The 19,444-nt window shown below is 41.0% G+C and overlaps 1 protein-coding gene across 4 annotated transcripts in view; it reads right to left on the bottom strand.

Annotated features, from left to right (window-relative positions):
* Positions 1–19,444, bottom strand: part of iffo2b (intermediate filament family orphan 2b) — a 35,499-nt gene that overhangs the window by 7,855 nt on the left and 8,200 nt on the right. For all 4 annotated transcript variants that reach the window (XM_082534738.1, XM_082534739.1, XM_082534740.1 and 1 more), the window contains exon 2: positions 858–918. In XM_082534738.1, coding sequence (XP_082390864.1) covers positions 858–918 — 61 coding nt within the window. The remainder of the gene's footprint in view (positions 1–857; positions 919–19,444) is intronic.

Below are 19,444 nucleotides of genomic sequence, written 5' to 3'. Positions count from 1 at the left end.
TATAGTATTTTCTTAAAATCTCACAAACCCACAAAGATGACTATTTAGCAAGTAGAACTGAAAGGCTAACAGTTAAGCCCGCCTTGGTTTAATTCACCACCAGAGGAGTACCAGCTTTTGTTTCTGTGTAGCATACAGCCCTCTGGCTCTGGGCCCTGAATATAAATGGTGCTTTTGCACAGAATTTACTGCCTTTGCAGAAATCCCCACCTCTTATGCATACAGCGACATTTGCCTGTGTGCTCTAAAAGGTTAAAGCCCCTAGAGGGATACCACTCCACCTCTCTATCTGGGATTTTGCTGACCCAGAATCTAAGACATACACGGATGCTGTCCCAGATCGATTTGCGCAAAAGCCGAAAAAAGCAATGGATGCCAGCTGGTTGAGACACTAACAGTAGCTGGGACTGTGTATGTTGCAGTGTCAATAGAGCCTCAAGGTGTGACACTTTAAATTGATTTTACCTCTACATGTATTCCTTTCAACTCCTCTGAGCAGAAACATAATGGTGGAGTGTTGGTGATATTTGACGTTCGTATCTATATCAAGGCCAGCAGGCTCTTCTTGATGGGTTTGTAATCAGGTTTTTCTAATCTGACAACCAATCAAGCATCCTCCTGGTTATAGCTGCTTCTAGTCCAGCTGTGCTCACACAGCATAACACTGTATGTTTATGGATGTGTTGTATAGCAGTTTTGCAAATGCAAATGCATGCATGCACATGCCATTTTCCAGATTATTTTATATATTCCCGTCTGCATGTACTAAATTGTCCTTACCAAGCCATCAAATAGCTGTGCATCAGTATGTTAGTAGAATATATGTTAATGTTTGTGTGTTCTTAGTGTTTCCCAACCTGCTGCAGGGATGTCACCGTTGACTCCAGCTGCTCTCGTTTGGACAGCTCCTCCTCCCATCTGCAACACAGAGCACAGAGGTGGGTCAGTTACCGTCGGCCTGTCCCCAGGGGCCCAGCAGACAGTGTAATGGTACTTTTGTGGAGTTAATACTCCCATCTCTGATTACAAAACGTCCTTGACAGACTGGGACCACACCCACAACCCACACACCATCCCACCACCCCATTTTTCGATCTTTTGTCTCCTTCTTCTTTAAACAGTGTCTTTACAACCACGCTGCTTCAATGAAGACAATAAGGAAGAACTGAGTCCCATCCTTCTACAAACACTGCTCGTGAATAGTCTTTGAAACATGACTGACATGCCACCATGCTTCAGTCCTGTCCCAAGTCAATCCCAAGTTTGTGAAGTCAGAAATGTGTTTTAATGTTTCTAATGTTTGGTCATTATACATTTGAAGACACTTATCAACACTTACTGAAATTCCAAAATGTATTAAAGATAAGCTGGGCTGAATTCACACCAAACAATCTAGGCCGATAAGTCACGCTTGTGCTTAGGAGAAAAAAATATGATGTTTAGCAGACATAAAAGAACATTTTGCTCAATAACAACCTCATGGTCAAATTATTTTCCACCTGTCTGCTATTAATGACTTTGCAGCATTCAGTGCCAATAAACCTACAAATGGTGACTCTACCATCACACCAACTGCCACTGCCATCTATAGAGTCACACCACCAGTGCTGCTAAAAATAAACCACCAGACCCCCCCTGTTAGCTGAAAGCTATGATTAGCAATGCAGGTCTTTCCTCCCTTCCTCTGTCTCTCTCGTCATATAACTCTTCCGCACCATGGCAGCTCTGTATAAACAAAATCAGGAGCCTGCTCAATTTGCAGTATGAAGCTATTGCACAGAAAGCACAGGAGGCTCAGGCTACTGCGTCGGTCAGTTCAGCGTCCTACTAATACCCACTGTTCTTGTGCCCCAGGATGAGAGACAGCAGATATGCTGAGTCACAGATGCTTTCCAAAAGCCACTCAGAATGAACAAGACACTCATTCAGGAATATGAAGTAGCTGCACAGTATGAGACACTGTGGGCCACAGAGGAGGATAAAAACAGGAGGGGATTTCTGTGAGGTTGTGCGAGAGACCGAATAAGCCAGTGGGAAGAGCGGTGTAAGCAGCACATGCCTAACCATACATGTTTACTGTAAGAGAGAAAGCTGACATGGGATGAACACTGCTTCATTGTGGGTTAGATCATCTATAGCCCTCACAATGGAGAAGCACACCACAGCCAAAAGTCAGAACATGCGTCACTAGAGATTCACTTTTCCAACAAAATAGGCCTTGTTTCCATTCAGGATCCAGTGAACGTACACTGTCTAATTAGAGAGAAGTATTCCCTGGCAGGGCGTGCCAGCATGCTTCGTGATTGAAGCCTTGTTGTTCTAAAAAATGCTGGCAGTGGTGTTTACTGTGTCCACAACACTCTGCCCGTCTGCAGCAGAACTCTGGCTAAGGTCAGTGAGGTTCACAACTGCATCACATCCTCTGCAGACACAACAGCACCTGCATTACGCGCTGTCTTACTTGTGTTGTCACTTCCTGAATGCACACTAGAACCTTTTCATTCAGACTGTTGGTGAAATCGTGGGAATATAGGATTCCCTTGATTTATAGGAGTAAATCAAGGAAATACATTTTTCAAAGCTATATATCACCTATCAAAGTTGCTTCCACATTATTTGGAGCCATTACAAATCACCGGTCCATAAAAGTACACCTCACCGACCTCAGACACCATCATTGTAAGCTTCTAGATAAAAATGGCTAACCCAAACAAAGCTGACATTCCAGCAAAGTTACTTCATCTGACCCGTCTGCCATAGCCGTGGCTCTGCTTTTCATGTTCCTTTGGCATGACTTAATCAAGATGAACACCGGGAGTCTCCTTACAAGGACAAAGACAGCAGGAGGATTAAAGTCTGTGTCAGCTCATGCACATCTGTTTACTGCCAGACACAGGCTCTGAATCACCGCCTAATAAATTAAAAGGTTTGCTGTTACAGATGTGTTTATTCTGCTGAGAACGTCAGCTTGAATTTTAGCAATATATCAAAGAGATTTCATTTCTGTCATATTCTGACATCTGAGATTTGCCAGTATTATTCTGATTTTAGGACCATTCTTTGGACATAATATATATATATATATATATATATATATATATATATATATATATATATATATATATATATATATATATATATATATATATATGCCTCAGTACTACATGGAAGCTCCTGTCAGGCATCATATCGGCTAAGATGAACAGGCACATGGGTCAATACATGAGCGGGACACAGAAAGGAATTGGCAAGAATACCAGAGGTGCAAAACACCAGCTACTGGTAGACAGAACAATCAGCCGAGACTGCAAGACCAGACTGACCAACCTGTGCACTGCCTGGATTGATTACAAGAAGGCCTATGACTCAATGCCCCACAGCTGGATACTGGAATGCCTAGAATTGTACAAGATCAATGGGACCCTAAGAGCCTTCATCAGGAACTCAATGGGGATGTGGCGTACAACACTAGAGGCCAACTCCAAGCCCATAGCACAAGTTACCATCAAGTGCGGGATCTACCAAGGAGATGCTCTGTCCCCACTGCTGTTCTGCATAGGCCTGAACCCCCTCAGTGAGATCATTAACAAGACTGGCTACGGATACCGACTACGGAACGGAGCAGTTGTCAGCCACCTCCTGTACATGGATGACATCAAGCTGTATGCCAAGAGTGAACGAGACATCGATTCACTGATCCACACTACCAGGCTATACAGCAATGACATTGGAATGTCGTTCGGACTGGAGAAGTGTAGTCGGATGGTAACAAAGAGAGGGAAGGTAGTCAGAACTGAGGGGATTGAACTACCAGAAGGCAACATTGCAGACATAGAGGACAGTTACAAGTACCTGGGGATCCCGCAGGCAAATGGGAACCATGAAGAGGCCGCTAGAAAGGCTGCAACCACCAAGTACCTGCAGAGGGTCAGGCAAGTCCTGAGGAGTCAGCTGAATGGTAAGAACAAGATCCGGGCCATCAACACATACGCCCTGCCCGTGATCAGGTACCCTGCTGGGGTAATAGGCTGGCCAAAGGAGGAGATAGAAGCCACTGACATAAAGACAAGAAAGCTCCTTACCATGCATGGAGGGTTTCACCCCAAGTCCAGCACCCTGAGGCTGTACGCTAAGCGGAAGGAAGGGGGCCGGGGACTGCTGAGTGTCAGCACCACAGTCCAGGATGAGACAACGAACATCCAAGAATACATTGGGAAGGTGGCCCCAACTGACCGAGTGCTCAGTGAATACCTCAGGCAGCAGAAACCCAAGAAAGAGGAGGGAGACGAGGAACCATCATGGAAGGACAGGCCCCTGCATGGTATGTACCACCGGCAGATAGAGGAGGTGGCTGATATCCAGAAATCCTACCAGTGGCTGGACAAAGCTGGACTGAAAGACAGCACAGAGGCACTAATCATGGCAGCACAAGAACAAGCTCTGAGTACAAGATCCATAGAGGCTGGGGTCTATCACACCAGGCAAGACCCCAGGTGCAGGCTGTGTAAAGATGCCCCAGAGACAATCCAGCACATAACAGCAGGGTGCAAGATGCTAGCAGGCAAGGCATACATGGAACGCCATAACCAAGTGGCCGGCATAGTGTACAGGAACATCTGTGCCGAGTATAACCTAGAAGTCCCGAGGTCAAAATGGGAGATGCCCCCAAGGGTGGTGGAGAATGACCGAGCTAAGATCCTGTGGGACTTCCAGATACAGACGGACAAAATGGTGGTGGCTAACCAACCGGACATAGTGGTGGTAGACAAACAGAAGAAGACGGCCGTAGTGATCGATGTAGCGGTTCCGAATGACAGCAATATCAGGAAGAAGGAACACGAGAAGCTGGAGAAATACCAAGGGCTCAGAGAAGAGCTCGAGAGGATGTGGAGGGTGAAGGTAACGGTGGTCCCCGTGGTAATCGGAGCACTAGGTGCGGTGACTCCCAAGCTAGGCGAGTGGCTCCAGCAGATCCCGGGAAAAACATCGGAGATCTCTGTCCAGAAGAGCGCAGTCCTGGGAACAGCTAAGATACTGCGCAGGACCCTCAAGCTCCCAGGCCTCTGGTAGAGGACCCGAGCTTGAAGGATAAACCGCCCGCAGGGGCGTGCTGGGTGTTATATATATCCGGGTATGTATGTATGTATGTATGTATGTATGTATGTATGTATGTATGTATGTAGGTAGGTAGGTAGGTAGGTAGGTAGGTAGGTAGGTAGGTAGGTAGGTAGATAGATAGATAGATAGATAGATAGATAGATAGATAGATAGATAGATAGATAGATAGATAGATAGATAGATAGTAGGGGTGCAACGATACACAAAATTCAGGTTCGGTACTTTGGTGTCACAGTTCGATATTTTTTCGATACAAAAAAAATGTTCATGCCTTTTTAATTTGTCATTTATTAAAATTGTAAATATATAGTTTAACTCAAAAGTACAGTTTTTAAATTTAATGTTGCTGAAACAAAAGTAATTAAAAAAATAAATATATCTCAGGGCTCTCAAAATTTCAAAATCCCTGGTAGCCCTTTGGGCAGGGACTCTTCAGTTTTTGGTAAGGCAAGGCAAGGCAAGGCAAGTTTATTTGTATAGCACAATTCAACAACAAGGTGATTCAAAGTGCTTTACAGAGACATTAGAAACAAGAACAAATAAAAAGCATGATTTAAAATTGATTAAAACAAGCCCAAAATAAATTTAAGTAGCCCGAATAAAAAAGAGAGCAATTTTTTGATTGATGTTTTGTTTCCTTTACAATATTATACATTAAAGTATAATATTGTAAAGGAAACAAAACATTAGTCAAAAAATTGTTGAAACACAAATTACAACATTGTATAAAAAATTACAATCATCAACTCAAATACTTGGTTCTAATTGAACAGAAATTTCTATGAACTTGTAAGAACTGTGTAGGACATGAATCAGTCTGTGTCAGATCCTGAATTTGAAATTTCCGCTGAAGTCACGGGTGAGAGACAAGTGGAACCAAGATCTAGGCCATTTGCTTTTTGAAGTTTGCAAAGACGGCTAAATTTTGCCAGTGGTAGTTCACTCTTTGCAACATAGTACGCTGTTCTAAACAGATTTTTCAGGTTTATTTTTAGTATGTTATTTGCAATTGGTGTTTGTTCTGGGAAAGATATTGCAGACTGAGCAATAATGCATTTCTTGCATTTCTCATGGGTTCTAATGGGGGCCTTTCTTAAAATGACTGGTCCCAGTAACAAAGGCGCTTGTCGACTCAGAAATCGAGAGAAAACCAACAACACACCCGGCAGAACATTATGTTATTTACACGGGTGCACATAAGTGGTCCGCATGTGCGCATTCGCTGTCAAAATAAAAGACGCGCACCAGATAAGAAGTTGCAACGCGCGTTTGCGTCCATATAAAAAGCACTGTTTTTGTCCGCTAGAGTGGGATTTTCACGGCACATTCCGCCCCACATCTCTGTGCGTTCATCATTTGTTTGAAGCCAGCTCACCCCCTGCAACCACTTTTCCGAGAATACGCGCTTCTTTTGTGGTTCGGACTCCTTCTGACATTTCTTTGGAGGTGGAGGAACACCAAAGTAATTGCTTAAAGGAGCTTCTTCGACATCTTTAAGAGTTCTAAACAAATGTCTGTCCTCCTCCAGAAAATCTTATGTATGCAAACACGCGTTGCAACTTCATATCTTGTGCGCGTTTTTTTTTTTTTTTGACAGCGAATGCGCAGCTGCGGACCACTTATGTGCAGCCCCGGTTATATAGCTCGTCATATTGCAGCCACAGAAATTCTTTTGTCCATGAAACCATAAAGCTGCACTTTCTTTTTGCCTTATAGTCTGATTTGTCATAACTTTTCCGTTTTGTGGTAAGCTTTTCTTTGGCTGTCACTTCTTCACCCTGACCTGTCTTATTTGGCTCAGCAGAACTAAAATATATATATCCTGCTGCTTTTACACACACACATAACGGTCAGCGATTCTCTGCGCGATCAACCTCTCATATGTTTAAGCTTGCTGCGGGAGATTTCACTTGTCATGTTTGCATAGTAAGCTAACGATTGATAAGACGATGTCAGAGGAATTGGTGCGCAAATTATCATCACTCACCAATCAGTGCTGTCGCTCTCTATACACAGTTAGCGCGATTGCAAAGTGAAAGCAAAAAACGAGCGCAAATTCAAACGCGATTTCAATATGTCACATATTGACAGTGGCTCATCGATGCCAATGACATAATTACCCAGCTACATTTCCGAAAGAATGCAAAAGCATTGACATATATTTTCCTTCCTACAATAGCCCGACGGGCAGGGCAGAGATAGATTTTGGTAGCCCGACTGGAAAAATCGCTAGCCCCGGGATGTCGGGCTAGCGATTTTGCAAGCCATGTATCTGATTGAGGAATCACTCATCTTTGGAAAAGAGAGTTTATTACAGAGAAATGGCTCTTTCCAAAATAAAAGCTATACTATACGCTTCTTCTGGGCTATATTCTCAGTAGCATATTTTAGCAGGTCAGGGCTGTTCGGGGTTCTGTTTGTACAGTTATGTTTTGTTTATGTTGCCATAGTGACGGGTGACGCCCTCTCGCTGCGACGGTGTGTCCTTCCGGGGTCAGAGGGCGCCCTGTGTGTTGTTGTTGTTGCTATGCGGTTGCCGCGCTGAGCAGTTAGCTAGCGGCAGTGTTCTTCTGCAGATGTCAATAAACGGCTGTGCTGCTTGGCTAGCTCACGGGAAGCAAGACCAAACGACACCTCCGTCTCCTCCTTGTCTGAGCTTGCCACATTGGTGTCAGAAGTGGGATGATGGTGGCACCCCATGTTCTGACCCGAGTGACTTTTCTCCCGCCGGTCGTGACCGGCCGGTGCGCCAAAAGAAGGCACTTGGACATTTGCAGGACTTTGTGTGGGGTAATGGGGTCGTTGGGGACGACTGACGCCTTAGGTGGGGGCTATGTAGCGGGTCAGGGCTGTTCGGGATTCTGTTTGTACAGTTATGTTTTGTTTATGTTGCCATAGTGACGGGTGACGCCCGCTCGCTGCGACGGTGTGTACTTCCGGGGTCAGAGGGCGCCCTGTGTGTTGTTGTTGTTGCTGTGCGGTTGTCGCGCTGAGCAGTCAGCTAGCGGCAGTGTTCTTCTGCAGATGTCAATAAACGGCTGTGTTCCCTGGCTAGCTCACGGGAAGCAAGACCAAACGACACCTCCGTCTCCACCTTCTCTGAGCTCGCCACAATATTAAACATATCAGGTCCCCATAAGGAGAATCATGTGCTAACGGCTGTCTAAATGACTCGGATAAAGTTTGTAGCATGCTTGTTGTTTTTGTCTGCTTCCACTTGTCTTTGCACTAGGATGATGTTGGCGTAAATGTGCAGTCATATTCGTTGTGTTCCCACTAGTGCTGTCAGCGTTAATCTCGTTGAAATGACGTTAACGCCACAACACGGCAAATCTCCGTTAACGAGCTACCCCTGATCGCCCCGTGCGTGAGGCTAGACGGCCAACACGTTAACGAGCTAACTGCGCTAACACACTAGTTCCCACCCATGTAATTGACCATTGCGTGGCACATCCAACATACTGTTTTACTTTAGTCCATGACTTGCTTACCTTCAGGGTCATACGTCACATGAAAACCAAAATAATTCCAAACGCCAGATCTGAATGAGGGTGGGGGAGGTTCAATTTGCCATTTTGCAAGGAGAGCTTAACTTCTGTCTCGCTAGCTTGCCCTGTGCTCTTCCTTCTGATGATGCTGTCTAGGGCTGCTCGATTATGGCAAAAATGATAATCACGATTATTTTCACTGAAATTGAGATCACGATTATTTGACGATATTTATTTAACCCTTTAAGACCTACTATAGAACCAAGTCCACCAGAGCTTATATTTTTTTTTACATGCTGTAGTGCCATTTGTGGGAGCATTTCAAGTTGCTATACATCAATACAACTGTTATAGCCCATATTTTAATAATATGTATGCATTAAGTCCATAGTAATTACATAAATTGCAAAAAAGTGCAATAAACTACAAAAAAAATTGAAAATCGCTTTTGTTTTGTTTACATATATTTCTACTTGGAGAAATTTAAGAGGCTTATCCCTCAAAACTTTAAATACAATAAAGTTGCAAAAAATAGTTTACAACAACAGGAAATTTATTTTGAGTGTCTTCATAGTTTTATTTTGGAGATACAGCAATTTTTATATACTGCAGGAAAAACAAAAAACAATCCTATGATGCAAATTTGCGAAGAAAACAGCATGTGCATCATTTCACTGTGGGAAGTGTTACGAACAGCTGATAGGAACGGCAAAGCGTGTTTCTGGAATATTATGTTTTTGTTCCTGCAAGCGCTTTTTATGCAATTTTTGCAAAGCTATATGTGGAACGAGACCGAGGACAAGCTGATGGCATCAGATGTAAGTACAACTCCTCCGGTTTCATATGCAAAACAAATTATTGCGCTAGCTTACACGGTTCAGGTTCTACAGGGATTTAAAAATAGTTACGCAAAACGGAGCGTGCTGCTCTGACCGGCTTTAAAGGGTTAACAATGACTTTAAAAAAATAATATAAAATAGTGTGCAACACCACTGAAGTTTTTTTTTTTTAAACTCTCTTTTCAACCAACGGCAGTCACTCTCCAAATAACTTCTGCTTAGCTTTCCGAGCTTCCCTCGGGTCCTCTTAATCAGCGGTCTCCAACCTTTTTTGCGCCACGGACCGGTTTATGCCCGACAATATTTTCACGGACCGGCCTTTAAGGTGTCGCGGATAAATTAGGGAGGGGCTAATAATCGGCTCAGTCATTTTTAATGATCGTTGAAAGCCCAGATCGTAATCGTGATTAAAATTCGATTAATTGAGCAGCCCTAATGCTGTCTGTGTTGGCTCAGTGGATCTGCACTCGACAGTGCAGCCTAGGCGGAATAGTCAAACGCAGATTCACTGAGCGCTCAACACAGACAGCATCGTCAGAAGGAAAGTTGATAAAATAAATTACAAATTTTGTATTGTTCGATACATATGCGTACCGAACCGAAAGCACTGTATCGAACGGTTCAATATCGATACGAGTATCGTTGCACCCCTAATAGATAGATAGATAGATAGATAGATAGATCTATATCTATCTATATCTATAATGTGAGAGTAGAAAATATTTTCTGCATGCAAGTTTCACTTCGCTTAGCCATTAAAAGCACTCTACACTGGTGCTTTGGCATCAGTGTCAAGAGTTTAATTATGTTAAGTAAGATTTCATTCAGTCCAAAGATGTGCAGTGGGGTGAATGCCCATATGGGTGAATGTGGGTGGGAATCTGAGTGTGAATGGTTGTTTGTCTCTATATGTTAGCCCTGTGACAGACTGGTGACCAGTCCTGGGTGTACCCTGCCTCTCGTCCTATGGTAGCTGGCATAGCCTCCAGCTCCCCCGCAACCCTGCAAAGGATCAGTAGAAGAGAATGAATGGATGGATGGAAGATTTCATTCTATCTAATCTAATAACATAGAGTAATATAAATCAGCACTACATGCTTTTTGCACTGGAGTAGAACATTTTTAAAAAGTTGCTTGATTCTTCGTGATTCATGTAAATCAGTGATTTAAGAGAATACTGCAGTGTGGTACTGAAAGAGGAACCTGAAGTGTATCACATCAAACAGACATTTCTCATATGTTTGTCTGTTGAACAACAGCTTGCCAAATAACCCTCCCTGCCTTGTGTGGTGTGTCTGGGAGTTACATTTGCACGCAAATTGCCTCAGTGTTTTCCCACTACAGCGCCCGAGGACACGGAGCATGCACCCATCCAAGTCTTGATCCGCACCTGATTCTTTGTAACAATAGTGCTCAAGGTGATAGTTTTATGCCACTCGTAGTGATTTACTGGTGAAACTGTCAGAGTGAAAATAATTGGAGGTGACTATCCAAAGATTATTATCTTAATGATTAAATGTTCATCAGAAAGGTCCTAAACACTTATGCAACAAGCGGTAACTATTAAAGAGAGCATGGAATATGCAGTAAACACCAAAGAGAGCATAGGGAAAACTTTGAGGTGTGGTTGCATATCATACCACAAAGCCTCCGTCGTTCATCGCAAATAAAGTTTTAGTTCAGCCAACACCCTGTTTCAAGTATGTGATATACTGGAAAGTGTTTGTGTGTGGAAGCTTTAAGAAACCAGGCAACAAATTACAGACTCAAGCACCAATTCTACATATTAGAGCAGATTAAAATCCTGCTATTCAGAATATTTTTCTGAAGTCAAAAGCGGCTTGCTCTTTTGTTTCATAATCTTTCTTCTATGTTAGGTCTATATATCACTTGAAAACTGGTATATATAAGAGGGAGACTTCGAAATTAGTAAAAATGTGTTTCTCAAAGATGCAACACATAGAAATGTGCCAGTGATTTACAAAAAGATATGTTGGTCTGACTGAATTCCTGTATGTTTAGCACAATATTATCTAAAACAATTAAGTAATTGAATTGTGAAAACTATAAATCACATTCCTTCTTTATTAATAAAGTTTAAATGTATAAGGGCACAAATCAGTGTCTGCTTTCTCAACTAACTCCGCAAAGGGGAACCTTAGGCGAAACTCTATTAAGAGATTTTAATGGCACAGTGACAATAAATTCTCACGCGAGCGGAGAGAGAAAAGCAGGAAGCCCTGCATGATAACAGAGTGAGGGATCAATACATGGGACTACGTGCAGGACAAACACTTAGCCATTTAGTTGAGCTGCTTGTATGAAATGAGGCCGCTGACAGCTTTGATAAATCATGTCTAAACGTCCTGAGTACTTGTGATTCCTCCGGTGGACAGCTAGAGGTGTCTATGCGATGTCTTCTAGATGACACAACCATTCGCCATTTTCATTAACATTGAATCAGCAGGCTAGTGTCTCTACATTACTCCCCCCCCCCCCCCGAAAATTGCCCTGACAGGATCAGCTTCCTGGGAAGACATGACTATATCGCAGTTATGCAAAATAGAGAGAACAATGTGATCTTCGTTACTCTGTCACTGGGCTCATCGACTAAGTTTGGTGATACTCTGTAATCTATAGCTTCCCCAGACTCCACTGAGAGACATATGTGGGGTGCAAATGAAGCAGTTGCATGAAATGGATCAGGGCCAGCACGTAAAGCAGCTCAGAGGCCCACTGACGACAAGACACCACTGCAAGGTTGAGGCGCGTTTCATTTCTGTGTTCCAATTAACCACCTTCCTCTCTGACCTCAGTACATGTCAATAACACACACACACGCTTATTTGTCTTCTACTGTCATGTAAGCTGTGCACAGAGAGGCCCGTTGCTCACTGACTGGTGATTTTTCTGTTTCTGTGTCTTAAATATAGCCCTCCTAACCCAGACAGGGCACAGAAACCAGCAGGAGCCACCAGTGTTGCTAAGTGACCACAGATGAACATGCTTATGTTTTACAGGAAACACAGCATGTTTCAGTTCTTTTGATTTCTCAGAATCTTTTTTTCATAAGAGGGGTTTTGTTGTTTTCACTTTTTTTGTCACAGATTTTTTTTAATTACATGTTGTGATGGATTATCTTCTCCTCCTCCTTGAATATGTTTATATTTTTTTATAGGTAAGATTTAAAAAAATGTAAAAGTTCTAGTTTTCCACTTGTTGTCCTTGCAGGGACTATTTAATTTATTAAAGTGAATCACAGTTACAGCCCTGACAGAGGACGAAGACTCTACAGCCATGATGTTGTCTTAAGCAGTGCTCTGTGCTCAAAAACAATGCCTGCTAACCTGACGATGATGCTAACAATACTGACGCTAGCATGCTGAGCTGGTATAACATACAGTGTTTCCATGCTAAGATTTTTAATTAGTACTGAATGCAAGCTATAAGATGAGCCTGAGAGGACTGCCATTATGCTGTAGTTATTAAATTAGCTGAACATTTTTAAAACCCTGAGGACCACAAATCTATGTACCAAATGTAAACGCTGGTTTATTAAAAACTAACTGACAAATAAAATCCTACAACACATATTTAATAATAATCAGCTACAAAAGCACATGGATGAATGGATGAACGATTCAAATGATTTGGGTAGGTACCCCTCATGAATCCAAAAGACATCAGATGGTGTCTTGTGGTGTCTGATCATGTAGGGTCTGATGCAGGGACACTGGTAGCAGATATTTTTGGTCCCATGGGTTTTGGTGTGGGATTGCTGGATTGAAAGGTTACGTGTTTGGAGATCTGTCTTGGGGTATTTGTCATGTTCCTTGAGCAGGGGCGTGGGAGCAGTGGGTTTCTTCTGCTTGGTTTAGATGATTTAGATGATTCTTACGCTATTTTTGTGAGCACTACGAAGTTTTTGGACATATAGTACCTCTCACTGAGATAAGCACATTTCTCTGAGTTTATTCAACTTCAAATTATGTTAATCGTCTGGCAATGATAATTTTAACACTCCATTTTCTTTTAGTACAGTTGTTTATTTTAAGTTAAATATCTTCCGGTCTGTCTGGGAATACAAAAACAGACAAAAGACAATGATGAAGCCGAAATCCACCTAAAAAATAAATAGAAACAACCTTTATGCCAAATTGGTCTTAAATGTACTTTGGAGAGAGTGAGAGGTCTGAATGATCACACCAAATTAGGGCTGCAGCTACTGATTATTTTAGTAATCAAGTAATCCATCAATTATTCCATTGATTATTTGTGTAACAGGATAAGAAATACCTTTGTCTTGTTAATAAGCAATAATAAATATTCAAAAGAGAACAAAAACACCGTTCTTTCAAAATCTAAAAATCTAAAATAGACTAAGGCATAAATGTACCTTTATTCTGTCTTCTTGAAAAGCTTTCTGACATAAACAGGAGGCACGTATTTGTGCTGCTGAAAACAGATGACATGATGGTCTAGATGTTAATAATTAATATAAATAATAATTCAGTGTTCCACCTACTAACCCTCAGGTCCGTGGCTCAGAGTTTAATGGCCCATGTACATTTTATTGGCTTGTATAAAAAAGCTTTTATTTCTATATTTTTGAAACATTTATGCAGTTGAATTAATGCAATATTTTATAGTATTTCACTTTCAATCTGAAAAATGTTACAAGAGCCTTGAAGTTAATATGGTCTAGTGCAGCGGTCCCCAACCCCTGGGCCTCGGACCGGTACTGGTCCGTGAGTCGTTTGGTACCGGGCCGCGAGAGTTGAGGCTCAGGTGTGAAATGTATGGTTTTCAGGGTTTTTATCGGTTTTCAGCGCTATTTTGTTATCATTTTTATCGTTAACTCGGTTTTCCTGGGTCTTTTCACGTGTTATGAATAAATGTTTTTTTTTCGGTACCGGTACTAGTTTTATTTTGTTGTATTTATCCGCGACACCTTAAAGGCCGGGCATAAACCGGTCCGTGGCGCAAAAAAGGTTGGGAACCGCTGGTCTAGTACACCCGATGGCCCCCTTTAGATTCACCCCTGTTTGCTGCTGGTATCACCTCCATGGAAAATAGGACGGCCAGCGTCAGCCTTCAGCAGTCTGTATGATTTAACCAGTCTGCTATGACACTGGTTCATCTGCATATTTTCATACAACTTCTGGAGACTTACTGCAGATTTTATTCGCACGCTGCTCCTAAATACTTTTTTTATTGCAGGTCTGTTTTTAGTCGCAAATGTGGGTGAAACGCTCACGTTTACATTGTTCTTTACATCGCGTGCATCAAACGAAACATCGAATCAAAGAATTTGTATTGAGAACTTTTTATAATCAAATTATTTGAAATACTCAATGAGTCATTGCAGCCCTTCACCAAATTCGTATGTATTTATTATTATTAGTTTATTAGCTAAGATTATTCATGGCATTATCTAATACACACATGTGCTTGGATGGGGAAATCCAAACCAGTTATTTACTTTGCACAGTTACACATCATCACATGGTGTCTACGCACACACGTCTGTTATCTGGTAACCACAGTGCATGTGGCATCTAACATTTCAACACTTGTCTTTTTATCTTCTCTTATTTTATTTTATTATCTTGAATGCGTTGACATTTTTTTATTAAAAAAAATTTTTCATTTCAATTTTAGTACTTTTTTTTTGGTCACAGTATATTTACACTATATTGAAATATCACTACAGCAACATTTTAACATTAATTTACATTAACTGGTAAAGAAATTCACACATAACACACGTAACATTTCATCCACTATTTAATTAACTGATGCTGAAATATGTTTAGGCATTAACACGCTGCAGTTCTGTACTTGCAGACGTTTAATAAAGCATTTTTTTATTACACCGAGACTAGTCCAGAGATGTAGTACTTCTTTGGAAAAGGACTGGGAAAACAAATAACATTTAGGATTAGAGGTTAGGTACTGGAAAATATAATTAGCGAGTTTGATGGATGTTCTGCCTAAAACCAGACATCTGAGTCTTAGTTTAAATTCCTACAAAAGCAGTGAACATCGTCATAAGCAAGCATGGTTAAAGCTTCTATAAGCTTTGTTTACGTAAGGGCAGTTTCACGGCTCATATAGCTGCTGCATGTCTTTACTCGGTGGACCAGCTTTTTCAAGATGAACTTGTTGCACCACAACAGGGCACCATGTAGCTTGTGCATAGCTCATGTTCCTGGGTTTTGTTTTTCTTGGATACTTAAAGTAATTTCCACTGATCAAAGCATCTATTTGAATAGAAGGCTTGGTGCAACTCCACTTGTCCTCCCTTCACATTAATGGACTGAAAGATAATTGGGAGCAAGTGTTGTAACATGTCTGACCTGTGCCCAAGCCTTGCTGCACTGGCTTTTCCAAGGTGTAAACTTGACTTGTTTGCACTAAGCACATGTATTATCTAATTGCTTAACTCTCAAAGCCAGTCAAGGGCCCCTTTTCCTTGCCCTGAGGCATACTACAGGAGAACAACCAATATAATGGGCGTTCACAGGTAATTATCAGCAGATTCCAACTCTTTGACCCAAGTTCACCCTGAAAAAATGAATAACTGCTGTAAAAGCGAGGTGTTTATGAAGGCAGTGATTTTATGAACTGCATGGACTTGCAAAGGTGTTGCCACTGTGAAAACACCCCAACTTAATAGTTTGTTTATGCTTACAATAGTTGGCAGTTAAATGTCTGGCGGAAAGACCGAAGAGTTTCCATGATTAACAGTTTCATAATTACTGACATGAACCTGAAAGTGAAATTTTTACAGTGAAGTCGATTATTTTTTTCTTAATTGTTCTTATGCAATTCATTGGCCGCATTAATGTTTTTCTTCTCAGAACTCAAAAGAGGAAAGAATACAAGGATTCATCTGCCTGCGTATCATATTTGTGCAGTATGCAGGAGAGGGAGCGACAAAGCATTGTGACAGAAAATCAGTTTCCCCTGCAGTCTCCATAATCCACACTGCAAACTGACCCCACCCCACATCCTACAAAGAACACTACTCTACTGTTAAGTTGTTATGTTCCCACTGATTTATTCTTGCCCTATTATAGTGCTCTCATAATAGCTCTGGGCTCCTGTCTATTGACTTAACAGACACAAAGATGTTTCGTTGCACAAGAACTGTAAAGACTTAACTGGTAAAAACATCTCATTAAATCCATGTCCTAACAGTTTTATAACTTTGGGAAGGGGGGGGGGGGGGGGGTTCTGCTGTGCAAATGATGTGGATTTGTTAGAATCACTGCAAGTGCATAAGACCACAATCAACAGCTTACAAGTCTGGGCCATGTTTGGGTGGAGTACACAGGGAGTGACATCCCATCAAAGAAATAAAGAAGATCAAGATATTCACTTCTGGCACAAATCCTCACTGGCCAGGGTGTGTACAGTGAAATTATGTGACACATAATAGAACTATGAGACAAACATCGTATTGTACGTCTGTGTACATACACCTGTTTCACGATCACTGTCATATTTCAATTAAATCAGTTGCAACAATCTGAATCTAACGGCCTACAGTTCATGACACTGTTTCATAATGCACTGATGCAGTTTATAATGGATGTAAATGATACACCACTTTCATTAAAGGAACTTTAAAAGCATACAACACTGACAGCATGTAGCACCTATGTTACAGTTTAACATCTCAATGTGTGCTCTAGCCGCTCTACCTCCTGAATTACAGCTGCCCTGGTATTTTATTAGAAACACACTTCAATGTTAAAAGTAATTTGCTGATTTTCTTCATTTTTCTATCCCTGTAAACTGGCTACCTTTTTACTTGGGTTGCTGCACTGATGTGTCAAATATAATCACAACTTCTGAATGACATAAACCAGCATGACTTATTCAAGAAAAAAAAATGAAAAGATCAATCACTAATAAACTATGGTTTTCATGTATTATATAAAGTGTTTCCATGAAGAAACACAAAGACATAAGAAATAAAAGAACATTCACTTGAACACTTGGCCTCTGACCTTGAGGTCGAGATCAATGAGATTCAAATTCTTCTAAGATTTTTTTGTAGATATACCTATGGTATCAATTTAAAGCTCCTACGTCGCTTTCTTCTTGAGCTATCGCATTCACAAACGTAGGTGTCCATGCCGCTCGCCCGCACAGCGGGGTGATGACTATACTCCATCAGCCTTTCATGGCTGATGGAGTATAGTCAAAGTACAAAAAAATCAAAGGCTAGGTGTATGACCTAGTTTAAAATAGCAATAGCATAATGTACTTGTGTACCAAAATAACCTGAGAAAGGAATACCCACTGCTACTTCAATGGAAAGTCCAACAAAGGAAACAAAGAACAAAAACCAGGAATTGAAAATAAGTAAACAGAGACACAAAGAGTCTGTTAGCTGTGGGGAGCCAAAGCAAGAATAATGTATTCAGTGTCTCTCTACAAGTGGTCAGTCACCAGAAGCAAATTACAGCTATGGTTTGATAAAACACTGCTTAATACGTTGATTAGAACTGTTTTGGATTATTTAAAAGTTAAATATGGTGAGGTTGACAGCAAAATTTAGATTTCTACATCTCATTCGAAATAAAGTGGACTTACATCGCAATAATAAAGTAAGTAAGGAAATAAAATTTATTTATATTGTGCATTAAAAACCAAAGAGCTTTACAATAAAAACAGTTAAAAAAAAAGTTCATTAAGGGTTCTCTGAGTGAGTGTGTGTTTTCAAGTTTCATAAATTCAATTTTTATATTTTAAATTTTAAAATGATTTGAAAAGTAAGTAAATAATTCCTGAGACTGTAACTTTAACTCCATGTAGCTATTGTTTTCATTCACTTTCTTCACATTTTTACAAATTTCAAATGTTTGCCAAGTAGATTTCAGTTATTTTGTTGTAATCTGAATATGCAGTCCTGACTATGGTTAATTCGTTACTAACCAACCCTGCTCAAAATCTACAGAAATGAAATTGTTAGGCACTGCCTCAACCCACAAAGGGTTCCTCAATCTTTGCAAAGTTAGGGTGACAGACAGAGTACCTTATCTCCTCCAATTATAAAGGGGAAATTATATCAATGAAACATTTACATAACAAGGAGAGCATGAGATTTCAGTGCCAAATATAAGAGCCAGCTGACTTTCATATGAGAGCTGATGCTAAATTAAAGTCAGGGGTAACTTGCTTATTAAGTATTGCACTGTACTACTGAAATATCTACTGCCAGAGCTACAGCTTCAGCCTCATTCCTCCTACTCATGTGAGGGAAGTTGGGGAGACATGAAAATACCTGTTAATAGCAGCTTTAATTTAAAAAAATAAAAAAATAAAAAATAAATGCTGCAGTGTCAAAACACATCTCTGATTTATATTTTTAATAACCCTTGATGGTCTTAGCAACAGAGAAATCAACAACAAATGAATGCTTGAATAAAAAGTTACAATATTATCAGCTGAAACGGATGTATTTAGAGATTCAATTTTCTGCGTGTTTTTTTAACAGGTCATGACTAAAAATTGGTGTTAAAATCATTAGTTTAAACAAACATTTACTTTCTTTTGCTGATAATGAAAACGTTGCCACAGAATGTCAAAGCACTTTGGCTACGTTCGCACTGCATGCGAAAGCGTATCAAATCTGACTTTTTTGACCCTATGCGACCCATATCTGATCATGGTATGACAGTGTGAACATCAGTGTGATCCGTCTTTTACGTCACTGACACAAGACAGACGAGTCTCACACTACATTAAGATTTCCACCGAGTTCAAAGGGAGGGCACATGTGGCCTTCTGTGCTGGAAGTTCAAGCGCTGAAACATATTTAACGCCGCTGTCATGCTCTGTATGTTATATATAGTGCCCATAGTGCCCATATATGTTTTTAGAGTGCCTGGTAAACCAGCACTTCCTCTCGAATAACAAGCTTTAGAAATACAGACATTATTAAGTCAGCACGCTGTGCCAGCATATTAGGAGCTTTAGCTGCAA

The sequence above is a fragment of the Aulonocara stuartgranti genome, assembly GCF_965226115.1.
Source record: "Aulonocara stuartgranti genome assembly, chromosome: 5".
NCBI classification, from domain to species: Eukaryota; Metazoa; Chordata; class Actinopteri; order Cichliformes; family Cichlidae; genus Aulonocara; species Aulonocara stuartgranti.
Note: the sequence above shows the minus strand (reverse complement) of the source record. Positions and strands in the feature narration are given on the sequence as shown.